Source organism: Phyllostomus hastatus, unplaced genomic scaffold, assembly GCF_019186645.2.
Source record: "Phyllostomus hastatus isolate PE091 unplaced genomic scaffold, TTU_PhHast_1.1 phas_contig_137, whole genome shotgun sequence".
NCBI lineage: Eukaryota > Metazoa > Chordata > Mammalia > Chiroptera > Phyllostomidae > Phyllostomus > Phyllostomus hastatus.
In genome coordinates this window covers 16249729-16267368 of record NW_025333583.1, presented here as the reverse complement: position 1 = coordinate 16267368, position 17640 = coordinate 16249729, and the positions used below count along the sequence as shown (strand labels likewise).

The following is a 17640-nucleotide window of genomic DNA, read 5'->3' as shown; positions in this document are numbered from 1 at the left end:
GAGGCACGGATTATGTCCCGCTGACCCTCCTCGATGGCGCAGGTCCACATGTACTTGCCCCAGTTCTCTGCAAGTGCTCTTTGTGGCTCCCTGGGTTCCCTGCATGTGTCCCTCCTTCTGTTTGTCTGTCCTTTGTCTTTCGGGAAACACAGGTCCAGCTGCATCAAGGCCGCTGAATGCCTTCCATGGTCCCGTTACCTGAAAGTACCTCACGCTCTGCTCCACCCCACCGTCTCTGGGCCTTCGCCTGCCCCACTTCTGAGAGCCCGTCCTCCAGCCCTGCTGGCCTCCTCACCGTCTGCCCGGAGGCACCAACCCCAATCACAGCTCTGTGTGTCCGTGCCTTTCTCCTGCTGTCCTGGTGCTATGAACGTCCTTCTGCTCTTTCTCAATCAATACTTTATTTTTTAAAGATTTTGTATATTTATTTTTAGAGAGAGGGGAAGGGAGAGAGAAAGAGAGGGAGAGAAACATCAGTTGCCTCTCACAACACCCCCAACAGAGGACCTAGCCCTCAATCCAGGCATGTGCCCTGACTGGGAATTGAACTGGCAACATTTTGGTTTGCAGGATGATGTCCACCTCACTGAGTCACACCAGTCAGGGCTCTCACTCATACTTAAAAAATCCACCTCCAAAGTCAGTGCCTTGGGAAACAGAACCTCCTCGCCTGGGATTCCCCTTACTTGCCCGGGGAGAACTTGTGCGTTTCTTCTTCGGCGCCTCTGAAGCCCCGCACATCCTCAACACCTCCCCAGGTAACCGCAGTTTACCTCCAGTGACCTGTGGGTCTGGCTCTCCTGCTGGACTCTGTGACCTTCAAGGGGGAAGGCCGTGTCCTACTCGCTTTGTGTCCCCAGAACCTGCTATGATGATCGGTACAGACAAAGGGCTGGATTGGCGTTAGTCCTTCCCCCATCCCTTAATGGCTGTGACTATCTCACCACCTCTGAAATTGCTCTGCTTAACTCAGCAGCACTGGGACCTGGGACATAGTAGGTGTTCTATCAACCTGTGTTGTATGACTGATTGAGTGAATGTGTGGTGAGCATAGCAGGTCTTCACCTGTGTCTGAGCCCACACTGAGCTGGGCCTTCCTGGACCCTTCTTCATCACTACTTGCTCAGGTGGCTCAGCTGCCAGCAATACCTGTTGCCTGCAGACTCTGTTCTTCTAGTTATTAAACCAATGAGAAAGTTGACTTGCCAAAAATATTAAGAAGTTTGTTCACTCAGGAACCCACATAGGTTACAGCCAGGGATCTCAGAAGCAATGGAGGTGAACAAGATCCCAGATTTCCACGGGATGTCAAACTCCTTCTGCCTGCCAGCCTCCTGTCCATCTCGTGGGGGTGACGTTTCACCCGCCTCCCCCTCTTGCCTGAGTTCCCCACCGGCCCAGCAGGTGTGAGCTGCTGGCACCTGGCCAGCTCCTCCGACTCCATCATCACGACTCCTATTGTCCTCTGATTGATGCAGCACTGGTCGCTGCTACGAGAGTTCTGCCACCTCGTTTTGTCTGGTCTTGAACACGGACAGGGACTCAACTCACTAGTATGTGTGCTTCTCTCCGGAACTTGGGGATTTACACGGAAACACTCCATTTGGAGAGGGGTGGGGCGGATGGGGGTGGGGGGCCCTCTCTGCTCCTGAGCTAGGTACTGACTGCGAGCTCCTAGGTGCCCGATGCTGCCAGGAACCCCCGGCACGTCTCCTGAGCTGTGTTCACTTCTTCCTGGTTTCTCCCAGCTTCTGCTTCTAAGGTGAAGTTTTCTCTTTGCTGAGTCTTCTGAAGACAGATCTCAGGCTTCCTGGTCCTTCCAGTAACTCTCTAGGTAAACGAGCCCTTTTACCACCCCACCCCCCGCAAAAAGTCCCTGATATTTTCAAGTCAAGAGAATTAATAATAATCCTATGATACCCATTTGAGCTTTCAGTTCTTGGCTGACACACAGTTGTTGTTTTTTTTTTTCCTTTTTAAATAATTCAACAGGGATACGGGCAACAGACTGATGGTTGTCAGAGGGAGAGGGATGGGGGCTGGGTAAAAAAGGTGGAGGGATCCAGAAGTACAGATGGGGATAGTCATGAAGTAGTCCCGGGATGCAAAGCACTGCACAGGGAATGAAGGCAGCGGCACTGTGGTAACTGTGTGCAGTGCCAGGTGGGTCCTGGAGAGGGGCGACACTCTGTAAAGTATGTGATTGTCTAACCACTGTGATGCACACCCGAAACTAATGCAAAATAATATGGATATAAACTGTACTGGAAAAATACAAATTTTTAAAAATGGCAAAAAATATTCGACAGGGAGACCACCTCCATTTCTAAATCTCCACATCATAGAAGGGGTCCATGGCCCACTCTCACGAACACAAACTAGTCCCTCCTTCTCACGGGGCAAAGCGGCCAGCTCCCTCCTTGCGAACGAGACGGTTGGTTGTGGTGGCATTCCGCACTAGCTGTCCTTTCTCAGCAGGAGCACGGACAGACGGGCTTCCTGTTCATTGGAAAGCATCCTTCACGTTTCATGACTGAGAGCAACTTGCGGGGAAATTGCGACACTTCGTGCTCTTCCGTTGTTTAACGGTACGAATGAGTTTCATGAGAAGACGCTGCTGATGCCTAATGGTCTCGTGCTCTGAAAGCATGAGTGGTGGTTTATCAAACCCATTCCTCCCCAGACGAGGGCTCGGTTGTCACGGGAGGGCTGATCGCTACCCGCCCAGGCCTGCAAATGTGTTACAGGAACTTGGTTGTTGTTGTTTTTGATGCAGGAACCTGGTTAGTCACACCTTTTTTTTAATTGTCTTGCTGATGATCTTCTCCAAAACGACAGAAACAACAACATCCAGTCTGATTTCTGAGTCTTATAGGCCTGAAATCTCCCCAAACAGTTGTTTCTTGTTTCAAAGCTCTCTTCCTTCCCTTGCCAGTCCTCTAGGGGGCGCACTTTCTCTGCCTCTCCCTCCGCCCCTTTCCTTTGGGTAAATTACTGCTAGAAATGTCATGTCCAGGAAGTATACGCATTTCTGTCCTCCACCCCATCTTCCTGTGTCAAAGTACGTCCCTATCTCCCACGGAGGTAATGTAACTCAATGGTGAAATGTGAGGGTTCTGAAGTCAGAGAAATCTGGCTTCAAGTCGGGGCTCAGCTCCTTCCGTCTGCATGTGGCACTCGATTATTCCTTTAACTGTTCTGAACTTGACATTCTTGCTAAATGCCGATACTACACTACGAGGACCTACCTCGCACAGTTGTTGTGAAAGGACTGAACAAGCAAATGGATGTGCATTGATTGGCGCCGTGCCTGAGGCGCTGGAACCACTGGAAATGGTGTCAATTGTTACTACTGGCTTCATGACAGAAAGGAACATTGTGGAAGCAGCAGGCCAGCCTTCCAACGCTGCTGTGCTTTTAGCAGCTGCTCAGTCCTCACTCACTGATGTGTGGGTTGCAGGACACAGTGCCAGCAAGTCGGCTTTCCAGGTCTGCAAATATATTCCAGATGCTTCAGACCTGCAACAGTTTCCTGTGCAATGAAGCCTCAGTGGAGAATCATCTCCACAGTGCCAATTAGGTTTTATCTCTAAAATTATAATAACGTGGATTATACCACATGGGGAATTTTTTGTTGGCCTCTGAGCCAATAGAAATGTTAAAATTGATAGCTCCAAGGAGTAGGGGGTAGGAAAGCAGTCCCTTCTCACTGTGTCACCATTTTAAAAAGCTCCCTGTGGGGTGGCAGTTACACTGAATCCTCATTAGCCCCGGGACAAGCTGAGAGAGAGCAGTTTAAATTGTTCCAGCTTTTGTCATGAGGAGCACCGTCAGCTTGGCTCCCATGTCTCTCCCCTCTTCACACCCCCCTTTTATTCTTTTAGCGTTTTCTTACTTTCTGCTACCACAGAATGTTCCAGACTCATTTGTATTTCCTCTGCTCCTGCCCTGGAATGAACCACTTCTCCTTAGGAGCTCGGGTTTCTTTTATTGGAGAGTGGTGCTTAGATGTAAAGAAAAAACTCATTATTGTTTTCCTCGACACTGCACACAATATTCTGAACACTTACTTCTATATTGCGGACACCAAATGTGGGGAGACTTTTCTACGCCTCAAGCGGTTCTGTGTCACGAGGTGGGTGTCCCGCGATTGAATTCAATTCTGACATGATCCACCTGGAAATGGTGTCAGATCCTACAGGTTAAAGGCGTAGCTCTACAGACACAGCCCCCCACCACACTTCCGACCCCAGTCCCAAGTCCAGATTGTCACCTGTGGTACCAGCCAACTGGCTACTGATCGGAAGTAGCCCATGGGAAGTAACCCATGACCCTCCCCTCGAGTTTGATTAATATGCTGGAGAGGCTCTCAGAAGTCAGAGAAAGTTTATTTACTAGATTACAAGTTTATCATTATAAAAGGATTAACGTTTTTTTATTGTTGTTCAGTTACAGTTGTCCCCATTTTTCCCCCATTGTTCTCCCCTGCCCTGCCCCTCCCCCCATTCAGCCCTCCCCTTCCCCCCCAATTGTCCTTGTCCAAGAGTTAAAAGAGTTTTTTACAAAGGAATTTTTAAGAGGTTTTAGTTTTAGTTTTTATTTATTTGTTTAAAGATTGTAGGTAGTGGTTTAAAGAAAAGGCTTTTTGAAAAGCGGTCAGTAAAATTGCTACCAAACCAATTTCTTTCACAGAAAGTGTCTTTTCCTTTAAGCGTTTCTGAAACTTTCTTAGACTGTCTTAGCATTCCAAAGAGTCTAAGTTATACACATTATTATGTATTACTTGCTGTCACTTAAACTCTTGGGCAGAACAGTCCAGATGGAAGCGATGCCCAGACAAGGCGCGGGGAAGGGCTGGTGAGCTTCCATGCCGCGTCCCAGGTGCCGTTCTCCCAGCACCTCCGTGTGTTCACTAGCCTGGCCTCTCTCCAGCCTCTGCCCTTCGGGTTTTTAAGGAGGCTTCGCTACATAGGCAGGGTGGGCTAAGTCATTGGCCATTAGTGATTGAATTCCATCTTCGGTCCCTCTCCCTTCCTCAGAGATGAGTGGTGGGGTGAGGCTGAAAGTTCCAACTCTACTGTTAGGGTGGGTGCCCCAGCAACCAGCCCCCATCCTCAGGGCTTTCCACAAGTCACCTAAGTTCTCAGGACACAAAAGGAGACAAACAGGAAAGCAAGGGCTGCCCCTGGGAGGGAAAAGAACAATAACCAATGGGTACCCCAAAGCCAAATTCACAAAAGTCACGATTCAAAGAATTAACTCTTACAAATGTTTTCTCCTGCTACCGTGAATTTGGGAAGGAAAGGTCAAAGTGAAGTTTTACCTCGATCTCTCAACTGGGCACCCCCCCCCCCCACCCGGCAGAGATCTGGGAGAGCTGACTTAACTAAGAATTCTCATCCTCCGCCAGCATCTGCCAGATTTCCGGGATCCCATCTGCAGTCTCTGGGGTAAGCGGTGGATCCCAGAAGGTCCCATCTGAGTTGCCAAAACTGTGGAGCAGAGAAAATTTTCTCTCTGTCCTTCTGAGTTCTTGGCTGAGACTCCCTGCAATAAAAGAAAAATTAGCCCTGGCGGGTGTGGCTCAGTGGATTGAGTGCTGCCCTGTGAACCAAAGGGTCTCAGGTTCACCTGGTGGAGGTTTTCTGAAATGCTTAACAAAGCCCAGAGGATATGAAGACACGAACTCTATCACCGAGTCACCTCAACAGCTCCCAGTTCTCACCTTCCAGAGCAGAGTATTCTGGGAGTAGGAGGGTTCAGGCAGAAAGACAAACATCACTTGGAGGATACTATTCAAACCAGCCTCAAGACACACAGCTTGGGCGTTGTTGTCGAGAACCAAGGCTGTGAAACGCAAGGATGGCAGCAGGGCAGCGCCACCCGCCCCCCAGTACTGTTTATTTTCCCCGTACACACTTAGGTTGATTTGGGATATTTTAAGACCAGTAGGATGAGAATATCCTTTTATGCCTGAAGACACTGAGAGAGGGATGGTAGAGCACAGGAGTTAGTCAATGAGATTTGGACTAGGTACCCTTTTTTTCCTAAAGGATATCAATGAAGATGTCTGTAAGACAACAGCTCACCTACATACAATGATAAGAAGAAATGTAAGGACTATAAAAAAGAGTTGGTTGAGAAATCGTAGGTGAACAGGAGTTGAACTTGAAAGTGAAGTGGAGGAAATATTTGAACAAGAATGGGATCTCTCCTCCTCATGGACTCAAAGGCTTATAAATTGGAAGTGGGTGTGTCAGGGTCTGAGAGTCGGAGGAAGGCGACAGGGGGCTCTGTTAGGGGCACAAATTCAGGGTTCCCCGCTCGAAAGGACCACTCCTGCTGGCGAACACAGACCCCCCACCCCGCCTTCCGTCAGCTCCTTTTAGGAAATGCTTATGAGGCGTCACAAAGCTCTCAAAATAGTATTTACATTTGCTTAGTAAGCACTTTGGCTAAATTATGAGTATACTCCGAGTATCCTGCATAGCAGAGCATATTTTAAAAGGCACAAAACAATCTTTTAACCATTTGGAAGAGGTTTTTAAACCATACCTGCTTTCCTTCTGGTGAGCACTGGGTGGAGCTCTTACCTAGATTAAGTAAAAGTATCGTCTAGGAAGAAAAGGAAGCTACTTGAAAGCATTCGCATTTGTGGAATTTTTACCCATTTAGTCTCTCTTTGGCACAAAAGTCATCCAACTTTTCACTAAAAAAAAAGAATAAGAAAAGAATTACACCAACCCCTAATCAGCAATAAAAGGAAGATGTGAGCAGCAGCGTACAAAAAGAAAAAGCGAGGATTTGGTAATGGAAAGCTGTCTTAGTAGTAATAAATTCAGCTGATAGTGAATTTAAGCATAGCTGGGGTCTACAGCCTTCTTCACATTTTAAAAATCTTGTTCCTCAGCAAGGTGAATGTCTCTTGGGCCTTCAGGTGGTTCAGCTGGCCTAATCAACCAAAAATCCGAATGGGAAAGGGCCATCGCTCCCACGGTCTCTCTGTGCTGCCCTGCAGGGTCTGTCTGCCCAGGCCCCTGCACTCCCTCCTGCACCCCACTCTGCTGCCAGGGCGGGCCTGTCCTCGGGAAGGGCACCCGCAAGTCACAGCCGCTCTGCCTGCACCTGGTGGTTAGTTTGATTTGAAGAGAAGTTGGGAGTCCCATCTAAGTCCTAGATGCAAATCTTGTTTACCAGTCAAGCTTTTTTATTATTAAAATATTAGGGATATCTAGATTTTGAAAATCTAGACCAAAAAAAATAGCATATGTAAGTCGATCCATTTTAAGTCAGAAGAGAGAAATTCCTTGAAAATTATGTTATTCAGAAACTTTGAGAGTGTGGCCCAGGCATTAGCATTTTTGAAGATTTTATTTATTTACTTTTAGAGAGAGGGGGAGGGAGGGAGAGAAACATCCATGTGCAAGGGGGTCAGTTACCTCTCACGCCTCCACGTGGGGACCTGGCCCGGAACCCACACATGTGCCCTGACTGGGAATCAAACCGGCAACTTTTCAGTGTGCAGGCTGGTGCTCAGTTCACTGAGCCACACCAGCCAGGGCAGGCATTAGCAATTTTAAAAGCTCCATGGATGTCTCTAATGTAGAACCAGAAGTGAAAACCCGTGATCTACACTGCACTGGATTTAGGGGACACCAGCCCTCTTTAGCCCAGGGCTTCTCAGATACGCAAGGAAGTAAGAAATCTCTGAACGTCTGCAGCAGCCTCACAGCTGGTGTCTCTCTGTTTTCTCCCTCACCACTTCCTCTCTCTTTTTGTTTATCAAGTTTCTTCAAATAACCTTAGCAGTTAATAGTAGCAGAAACAACCCATACACTGAAATAATGTATTCAATATTCTAATTTAGCTTTTAAAGAAAATATTTTGTTTTTCACAGAAAGCTGGAAGGCCCTGCCAGGTAGCTCAGTTAGTTAGAGCATCGTCCCAATATACCAAGGTTGCAGGTTTGATTTCTGGTCAGGGCACATACAAGAAGCAACCAATGAATGCATAAATCAGTGGAACAACAAAGCGATGTCTCTCTTTGCCTTCTTTCTCTCTAAAAAAATAATCAATCAATAATTTTTTTAAAAAAAAGAAAGCTGGAAGAACCTAGGTGAAAATAACTAAGTTAAGTTATTTGCATAAAACTCACCTGCGAGTGGGATTTAAGAATCTGCATTTTAGCCCTGGCTGGCATAGCTCAGTGGATTGAGCGTGGGCTGTGAATCAAAGCATCACAGGTTCGATTCCCAGTCAGGGCACATGCCTGGGTTGCAGGCCACGGCCCCCCAGCAACTGCACATTAATGTTTCTCTCTCTCTCTCTTTCTCCCTCCCTTCCCTCTCTAAAAATAAATAAATAAAATTTAAAAAAGAAGAAAAAAGTGTTTACATTTATAAAAAAAAAGAATCTGCATTTTAACAAGCATCCTAGGTGATTCTGATGCAGGTGATCCTCAGCCCATTATTGATACCCTGACAAAACACTAATTTCTAATGTTCAAAGACTCAGTAATAACCAAGGAATATTCATGTTGTAAATACTAATTAGTCAGCATTTACTTCATGCCTCAAACCACTGTAAGAATTAAAAGTAAAACTAATAATAATTCATAATAATTCCCATGACAACCTTAGGAGATGAAAAGTGTTGTTACCCCAATTTTTACAAATTAGGAAACTGAAGCACAGAAAGGCTAAGTCACTTGCCCCATCCCCTACAGCTAGGAGGTGGATTTGCACCCAGCATTCTGGCTACAGAGGTGGTGTCTTAACTCTCCTCCCCTATCCCCCCATACCACCCTTTCCACAGATATATGTAAGAAAGTGCACACTGTTCCCAGCTTCATTTTTGCTGAGCCCTTCCCAGGAGCCTGAAAGGAGAACAGGACTACATGACTGCGTGAAACACACAGGAAATGTTTTACTAGCGTCCAGATGGAGAAATAGGTAGGGTAAAAACATTGCAATAGAAATCCAGGGCCCTCCTCAGAGAGCCCACTCCAGCACTTACGGCACCCCTGTCGTGGGACCCCCTGCAGTCCCCCAGCCTCAGAGGTACTGCCGGCCCTGGGGGTCAGGCATCTCGTAGAGGACCCAGGAGACCTCCAGCACGTGGAGGGAGTGGATCTCACTGGAGTGGAAGCAGCTGTAAAGTGAAGAGCAGTCCGCAGTGAACTCTACCATCTGGCCTCTGTCACCTTCCCTCTCGCGGAGTCAGATCCTATGGGAGCTGGACTGTGGATTCAACAATCAGCAAATGAGGAGAAGTCAGAAAGTCTAGCCTTTAGCAAATAAGCACACATAGCCCTGGGGGCAGGGAAACATTTCTTTGTCTTTTCTATATCAAATGTGACCAAGGTAAAGAAAGAGAGTTCCAACGCCAGGGCTGCCGCGTACAGCTGGGTAGGTCGAACACTGAAACACTCAAGAAGGCACATAGACCGTGACTTGAGTGATGCTCCCTCGAGTTTTTTAAGCCACAGCCTATGTCAGCCATGTTGGCTCTATCAGTACCGTTCTTAGGTAGCAATTTTACATGTTTGTTTTACTCTCTCCTTCATAAACTTATGGCGGCCTGGGGCTCTCCATATTAGATGATATAAAATAATAACATATTAAAAAGACAAATATATCACTGCCAAAGACATTATTTTGACTCTCAAACAGCTTTGTAAAGGATAGGGAGGGAGAAAGTCCAGTTGCTTTTCCTTAAGAGGAGGACAGACTGGTGGCAAGTAAGTGTAGGCAACTCCTTAATGGCCTTCTTTCTGCTCTAAGTCCCGTTACTCTGAAATTTTGAAAAGTGGGTGCCATCATAAAGACTAGGTTTCACTTCTTAATTCTAATATATGTTTGGGCAAAATAGTCTTAGGTAATTAATAATACTGGAAGCTCAAGGTCATAAAAGAGGCCTTTACAGATAGATAGATTATAAAACCTGCAGAAAAATGGGAAGGTAATCCGTTAGTTCCAGGCAAATCCTGTCTGTCTGTCTGTCTGTCTGCCGTTGAGCACTCGCTCTTCTATCTACTTGCTCCTTCCCAGCAGGTGCCGTTCAACATCCTCCTTCTTCCACCATTCAATCCTCCTCAGGGCGATTCTCGTAAGGAATTCATTCTGCGGTATGACAGACTGCTGATAATGCATCTCCATGGCTGGTAAAGGACTCACGTGCACGTTTTCTAATTTGATCTTCGCCACAGCCCGAAACACGTGGGGCGCCGTTTTCAGCCCTTTCCTTTTTATACGAGAAACTGAGGACAGAGCTTGCAGACTGAGATTAGAAGTGTCGGGACTGGAAAGGGGAAGCCTAGATTTTCAGGCTCCTAATGCCAGTCTGGGTCCTATCAAGACATTAAACTCTCTGAGAGGGTTTCAAACTTCACAAAAACTGGTACGTGTTCCCCAGGACTCTGTCCTAGTCTAACTGCAGAATCCCTAAGTGTGACATTCGGGGCTGCTGGGACGTTACTTGGGTAGGAGTGAGCTCCACAGGAGCTATTAGAATCACACTGTTGGTAACTTGTGTTACCTAACCAAAAGGCAGGACTTGAGAGACCCCTGATGTTTATAATAAGAGTTTATGTTTGGGGGAGGGATGGCTTGTCTGTGACAGATGAGTTGCATTTATCCTCATCACAACTGCAGGAAGTAGCTCCTCCTATTAGCTCTAATTTACAGACGAGGAAAACAGAAACAGTCAGAGTAGCTGTCCTAAGACAACCTGGCAGTAAGGGATTGCTTAGCCATCACCCTGGCGTTCACACTCTGAACGCTGTCATGCACTACTTTTTCCCAATAGAGGTGAGTTTAGTTTTAACAAAGCAAAATAAAATATCCAGTTAAGAGCATTCCATCACATACTTTCTCAGTGGAAGAAACCTTAAAGATACTAATAAAGGGGGGAAAAACAGAGCCAGAAAAAGAAGGCCACCATCCAACAGTACTGGAGAGTACCTGTGTGACTGCAGGGCGCAGAGGGACCAGGGGGACTGGACTCACACGGGGAATGAGGCTGCAGAAGCGCACCGGGTGGCTGAGGCCCATCCACTGCTGGCAGTCGGGGTAGTCTCCGCGCCGCAGGAAGTACTGGTGGCCCTGGTAGTTGGGGCGCTCATACAGCATCCAGCAGCCGCTGTCCACGCGGATGGAGTTGCAGCGGCTGAAGTAGGGCTGCAGGTTGGGGTGGTTGCTGCTGCACTCATAGCACTGGCCCTGCAAGCCCCGGTCCTCGGGTAAGGAAGGGAACCACAGGCTTGGAGGTCTGGGCCCTCACCTTCCCCATGGCTGGTGGGCAGAACGGTGCGGGGGTGCGGGAGTGGGGTGGGGGGGTCAGTGACTTGCGGGTGGTGCAGCGGGTCTATATAGCAGTATAGCAGGCCGGCTGCTGCGTTGGCAGGAACAACACGAAAGGGGCCAGGGTTGGGGTGGGGGGAGGGGTAGTTGCTTGATGTACGTTTTCTCTTAGACTGTCCAGACCTTTCGAACTGATGACCCGCATTAAAAGTAATTTGGTGTCCCTAGGGCTTTTAAATGGAATCTGTTCAGGAAATTGGAACTGAGCAAAGGCACTTAACCAAGTTAATAATTGTAATCAAATATTTGTCTTTTTAAATTTCAAATTGATCTCTTTTTGAGTAACAACTCGGGGGAGTGGCCAGGTCTGGGGCCAGAATGAGCTCTAGCGTGAGACGTTTAGATCAGAGCACGTGTCCTTGGTGAGAGAACGTGGAACATGGGAGTGACCTGCCTTCCCCACAGAAGGTTTAAAGTAGGATGGGGTTTCCTCCAAGAGAACGTCTCTGTGCTCCTACCTGCTGCTAAGTGGGTGTAGCAGCGATCGCTGACACCTGAGGAAGGATGGCAGAGGGTAGACCCCGGGGGAGGAGGGGCCTGGCCTCAGCCCTGCTCCTGGAGCCTGCGCCAGACCAGGGACGTGTGTGGATACTTGTGCACGCACGTGCCCCCCGCCGCACAGGCCTGGAAAGCCCCCACTTCGGAATTCATGAGGTGACACTCTGGTGGTTGTGAGTCACACTGCAACTATCTAGTAATTTTGCAAATGAAGTGCTAAACTTATATCTAGCTGCTGACAATTGCAAGATAACATTACAAGTATGGCAGATTTAAAATCCTACAATTCTGCCTTCTCTACCTTTCCCAGCCCTGGTTGCTCTCTAGTTACGTTTCTGGTTCCAGGGACTGGGATCTTCCTTCCTTCCCCCAATACCTGACCCCACCCCCTAGCAGCTCCTAGTGCCCCACCCTTTTTAGAGTAAGACTTCTCAATCTCATCCTATTTTAGCAATTAGATCCCTGGTTGGTTGTTTACAATGATCTCCAAGTAAGCATCTGTAAGCAAGTGCTGTCATTACTCTGACAAGAATCTCCCTGGTTCCGAAGTGGAAAATCAATGGACTCTGAGCTGTGAGTTCTGGATTCTGGTGCCACTTTTATTGCTAACTGTTTTACATTAGAATTTTATGTAAAATTCTACATAAAAATTTCCCTTACCTAACATGAGTTATCTAGGTTAGATGATCCCTAGGTCTAAAATATGTTAAATGTCATAAAACTTCATCGTGGCTTTCTTTCCTAGTTCCTTCCTTCCTTCCTTCCTTCCTTCCTTCCTTCCTTCCTTCCTTCCTTCCTTCCTTCCTTCCTTCCTTCCCTTCTCTCCCTCCTCCTCTCTCTCTCATCCTCTCTCTCTTCTTCCCCTGTCTCTATCTCTCTCCCTCTCTTAGCATTTTCCATTACAAATTTCTTTGAGACTCTGAATAAACTTTCAAACAGTCACTTCAGGAAAATTCACATATACTCTGTCATGTAGAAATGTGTGTTGAACTACATGTAATACAACATGGTGGTTACAGTGGCATAGACACATGTAGGTGTATTTTATTCCCATTACAAAAGTCTGAAGGTAAAAGATCGCTGGCCTTTTGTGTTTGTTGATTTTGTGTTTCAACTTGACTGGCCTAAGGGTTGCCCGGGTAGCTGGTAAACATTATTTTCAGGTGAGTCTGTGAGAATGTTTCCTGGAGGGATTAGCTTCGAATCCCTCCAGCTTGTAGGTCATGGAACTCGATAATCACATGAGCCGATTCCTATAATAAATATCTTCGTATATATCTCTATATTTCCCATTGGTACTGTTTCTCTAAAGAGCCCTAAGAGACATTGGTTCAGGAGCTTCACTACATTCAGGTCAGCCTTCATGAAATTGTGGCATTTCTGTCATATTTGTCACCTCTTGGGTATAAAACATCTGGTATAAGAAGAAACTGTCGCACCAAGGGCAGCCACTCCCTTTCATCAGAGTGGCAAAGGTTTTTCCGGAGCCGTGTCGTCTTACTCCGCACCAGCATTCCCCCACTTACATTCCGATGTCCAGAGAGTTTCACGTGCCCTCCTCGACACCAAGGGAATCTGCCAGAGATTTGTGAACTTGACTTTGCATACCACTTAGGGGATTCAAACATGTTTTAAAACCCATTACAGTACTCAGCTTCAGAATTCCTGGCTTAAAAAGTGGTTCTCTGAACCTCAGATCCTCACTGCTGGAAGGTAACCTGAAACCTTTGTTTGGAGCAGCAACTTGTTTAAAAGCCAGAAAATCAAGTGAGATAATGTATTATGACCGTGTTTTGCAAACTGTAAAGTTCTGCTTAATATGAAGGCACATTTCTATTGTGAAGATTTCCTTTGTGACCTATGTATGGGTCAAGAATCTCGGTTTCCTTTTACATCTTGTGTTTGTACGTGTGTGTACGCATGTAAATAAACAAGTAAAAGCAATACAAAAAGAACAACACAAGCAAACCAGTGCCAGAAACACACAGAAAATATGTTATTAGTTTCCAGATTGGGAAATGATGAAGAACTCATTTCAGTAGAAATCCATGGCCCTCCTCAGGGAGCCCACTCTGGCACTAGTGGCGCCCCAGTCATGGTAGCTCCTGTAGTCCCCCGGCCTCAGCAGGTACTGCCGGCCCCGGTAGTTGGGCATCTCGTAGAGGACCCAGGAGCCCTCCAGCACGTGGAGGGAGTAAATTTCACTGGAGTGGAAGCGGTCCTGGAGAGAGGAGCAGTCCTCAGTGAACTCCACCATCTGGCCTCTGTAATCTTCCCTCTCGTACAGTCGGATCCTGTGGGAGCCAGCCTGGCCCATCTGGAGATGGAGAGAGAAGAAAAGCAAACCGTGAAATGATTCCAACACATTCCTGCAGTCCACTTTGATGGAGACCAGCTCAAGCCGTTTGGAAATATATGGTGAAAATTAATTAATTCTGAGTATTTATATATTCCCTATTTTCAAAGGTGGAGGTTCAGCACTGTTTCAAGATCATCAAATGTGACTTAAGGAATTTAAAGGGAAATATCACTGTTTAATCTATTTCACAGGACAAACTGCTCACCATGCTAATCACACTAACCAGTACACCATACCGCAGAGGAACACATACCTTTAACAGCTTATTAGTATTTTTGCTGTTTTGAAGAAATATTTTTTAATTTTTCAAGCACATGTGTTTGAGAAATAAAGTCAGTTTGTGAAATAAATGACCTTGCACTGAGTTTAAAATAAACTTTGGAAAGATCACCAAGGGATTGGATATTTCTATGGAAAGCAGCATTAAACATCGTATGGATCTTCTTTTAATGGTATATAAATAGAATGAGGAAAAATGGAAATGAAAATCAAGGACTAATTTCTAAAAACCTTAGTGCTTAAAGACACGTTAATAAAAATATATGTAGCACATGTATAAAACCTCTTTGTTGTTTACCATTGAGAGAAAGTACTTGTATTTATTCATATTGGCTGGGGAAAACTAAAATATGCAAGCAGGGAGCAAAAAAGAGACAGTCTTTTAAAAATGGCCCTTGTAATAGTTTCCTGTTGAACTCCCATATGCGCTCAGTAACTACCCTGCGTTCCAGAACTTACTTATTCTTCTGTTAGATGAAAGTGATTTCTCTGCAACTCCACTGTATATGAGGACAGACCGGGACCTCTATTTTATACAACCCCAGGGCACCAACACATTCTTGCTCAATAAATATTTGTTGATTAACTGGTACCTGGGTAACACTTTGCTTTTGTTCAGGTAAAACGATTTTGAACGAATCTATCATAGCTTATCTTTTGTCCAAATTCTGAATTTTTGTGAATGATCACTACTCCAAATGTTTAACCTTTGCCTTGCAACTATCCATATGTCCAAAGAGCCCATTCCTGATATGGGGTTGCAGACTCACGTGGGGGATGAGGCGGCAGGAGCGCACGGAGTCGCTGAGACCCATCCACTGCTGGTAGTCGGGGTAGTCTCCGCGCCGCAGGAAGTACTGGTGGCCCTGGTAGTTGGGGCGCTCATACAGCATCCAGCAGCCGCTGTCCACGCGGATGGAGTTGCAGCGGCTGAAGTAGGGCTGCAGGTTGGAGTGGTCACTGCTGCACTCGTAGTGATGGCCCTGGAAGCCACTGTCCTCGTAGAAAGTAATCTGCAAGGAAGGGAACGAAATGCTCAGAGGCCTGAGCCCCGACCCTGCCTGCCTGGGCCCCTGCCGGCCTGGGCGTTGGGCTCACCTTCCCCATGGCTGGTGGACAGGACAGTGTGGGGTCAGTGGCTGGGCGGGCGGCGCGGCAGGTCTATATAGCAGGCGGGCTGCTGCGTTGGCAGGAACAACACAAAAGGGGCCCGGGGTGACGAGGGGATTTTCATGTTCTCTCTTTTTTCTCTTTGCTGTCATAGTCCACGAGGCTCATTGTGGGTTTTGGACTCATTGTCTCTAGAGTATTTGGGTTGCTATGACTAGTTGATGCTATTGAGGCTGGGGAAAAAAAGTCTTTGGGGACATTGTCTATTTAATAATAGAAGTAGAGCTTCAGCCATTTCATATATAGTCTACACTGCTATTTGTATAGGTTGGGGAAAAACAAATACGTGTGAGTGGGGAAGCAAAAAATGCAGGATCTTAATATGGTAAATACAAAATAATCTGCAAGAACGATCATATTACTTATGTGTCACAATATTGACACTAATTGTTACTGGGAAGAAAATGACCTGCGTTGAATTTGAGAATTTCAAATAAGTCCTTTAAGAGAACTTCCTCATTAATGGGTGTAAGAAATCGGAATGTTTACTGAGGGGGTTCCCGGAATTTTAAACTCAGGATGGTAAACAAACCAATGCAACCACGAAAACAGAGCAAGCACAGCTCTCCAGCATTGGGTCTGGTTCTGATCTTGCTGCAGTCATGCTGGGAAGTAGACCGAGGATTAGACGTTTCATCTTGGCTAGCTGTGATTCCAAAGGGAGAATAGCTTTAAAATGCTGAATCTCAGGAAGAAGAACTAAGAGGGAAATAAAAGAAAATAAGAAAAAGTAATACCTTTAAAACAAAACCAACCAGCCAAACAAACAAAAACACAGATGTCCTCTTTAGTTATTATAAAATCAAACCAAATTCCTAAGGAACCCTTTCTCAGAGGATCTAGATACACCTTGGTTTTGCAGGGAATGAGAGGACACAAAGCTTTTGACTTAGAGGAAATTCCTGACATGGAGACCAAGAGGAGCTCGAGCTGGAATGGTGCAGGAGAGGGAGGAGTGAGCATCTAGAAGCTGGGACTCCAGGAAGACTCCAGAAAGTATTTATTGGCCTGGAAGTGAATGGTTTGCTGGACTAGAAAGAGCAATGGAGTAGCAGATGACTGATGCCTTTAGCTTCTTTAACGATCAAAGAATTATTCACAATCTTATCTTGTCTCTTGGAAATACCTTGTCTTAACTTGGATCATAAATCTTTTTTAAGTTGAGATTTATGAATTAAACATCAGCTATGTACAATATGCTGTGTTCAGTTCTTGGTATTCACTCTGTAAATGCACGTGTTGCCAAAGTTACTTATGTTGACATAGTGAAAAACAAGCAGCCAGAACCTAAAGACTAAAAATTATCATTTTAATTTAAAAAATATAAAAAATAGAATAATGTCAAAAATAAATTTTAAAAAATAATCAGTTTGCTCCGAGGCGTTTCCGTGGGGAGAGTGCTGGCAGATGAAAACACTGAAACACGAGAGAGAGCAAATGCGAAGAGCCCTGGAGAGCTCACAGAAGGACACGGTGGGAGCTGACAGGCGCTACAGCTGAAATTGAGAGTACATCTGGGGGACCAAAACAAAGGACTTGGGCTTGTTTTTTTCATTATCTAGGAAGAGGGAAGGCTTTATTTCAGCTGGAGGGAAGAAACAGGGAAAAAACCCTAAACTTCTCATAGAACTGCAAATGAATGCCTTGGGCCAAAATGTGGGTTGACACCAATGCTCTAGAGAAAATTCTGGGAGTAACAAATGTGAGTTTGACCCAAGCTCCAAGCTGTGCTTCATGCGCTAAGTGAATGCAAAGTAAAACCTGAGAACCCTTACACCTGTAGCACAGAAGCAGTGCTCTATGCACAAGTTGCCAGGAATGACTGATGGGGACTGTCTTTGGAGGGAGAACAAGAGATAAGGAACAGCCCTGGCTGGTGTAGCTCAGTGGCTTGAGCACACAACTGTGAACCAAAGGGTTGCAAGTTTGATTCCCAGTCAGGGCACATGCCTGGGTTGCGGGCCAGGTCCCCAG

At 46.2% G+C, this 17640-nt stretch overlaps 1 protein-coding gene and 1 pseudogene across 1 annotated transcript; both read right to left on the bottom strand.

Annotated features, from left to right (window-relative positions):
- Positions 1-8928: 8928 nt before the first annotated feature.
- Positions 8929-12011, bottom strand: LOC123827908 (annotated as a pseudogene).
- Positions 12012-13830: 1819 nt separating this feature from the next.
- Positions 13831-15647, bottom strand: LOC123828312 (gamma-crystallin D). The gene is made up of 3 exons (XM_045853159.1): positions 15595-15647; positions 15267-15509; positions 13831-14175 (listed from the first exon to the last, which is right to left on the bottom strand). Exons 1-3 carry the CDS (start codon positions 15601-15603, stop codon positions 13894-13896), a joined length of 534 nt encoding a protein of 177 aa, XP_045709115.1. The 5' UTR covers positions 15604-15647; the 3' UTR covers positions 13831-13893.
- Positions 15648-17640: the final 1993 nt, after the last annotated feature.

Coding starts and splice junctions, on each gene's coding strand:
- LOC123828312 (XM_045853159.1), bottom strand. Junction 14,176..15,266: donor CCTGCCGCCTCATCCCCCAC/GTGAGTCTGCAA, acceptor CTCCATCTCCAG/ATGGGCCAGGCTGGCTCCCA.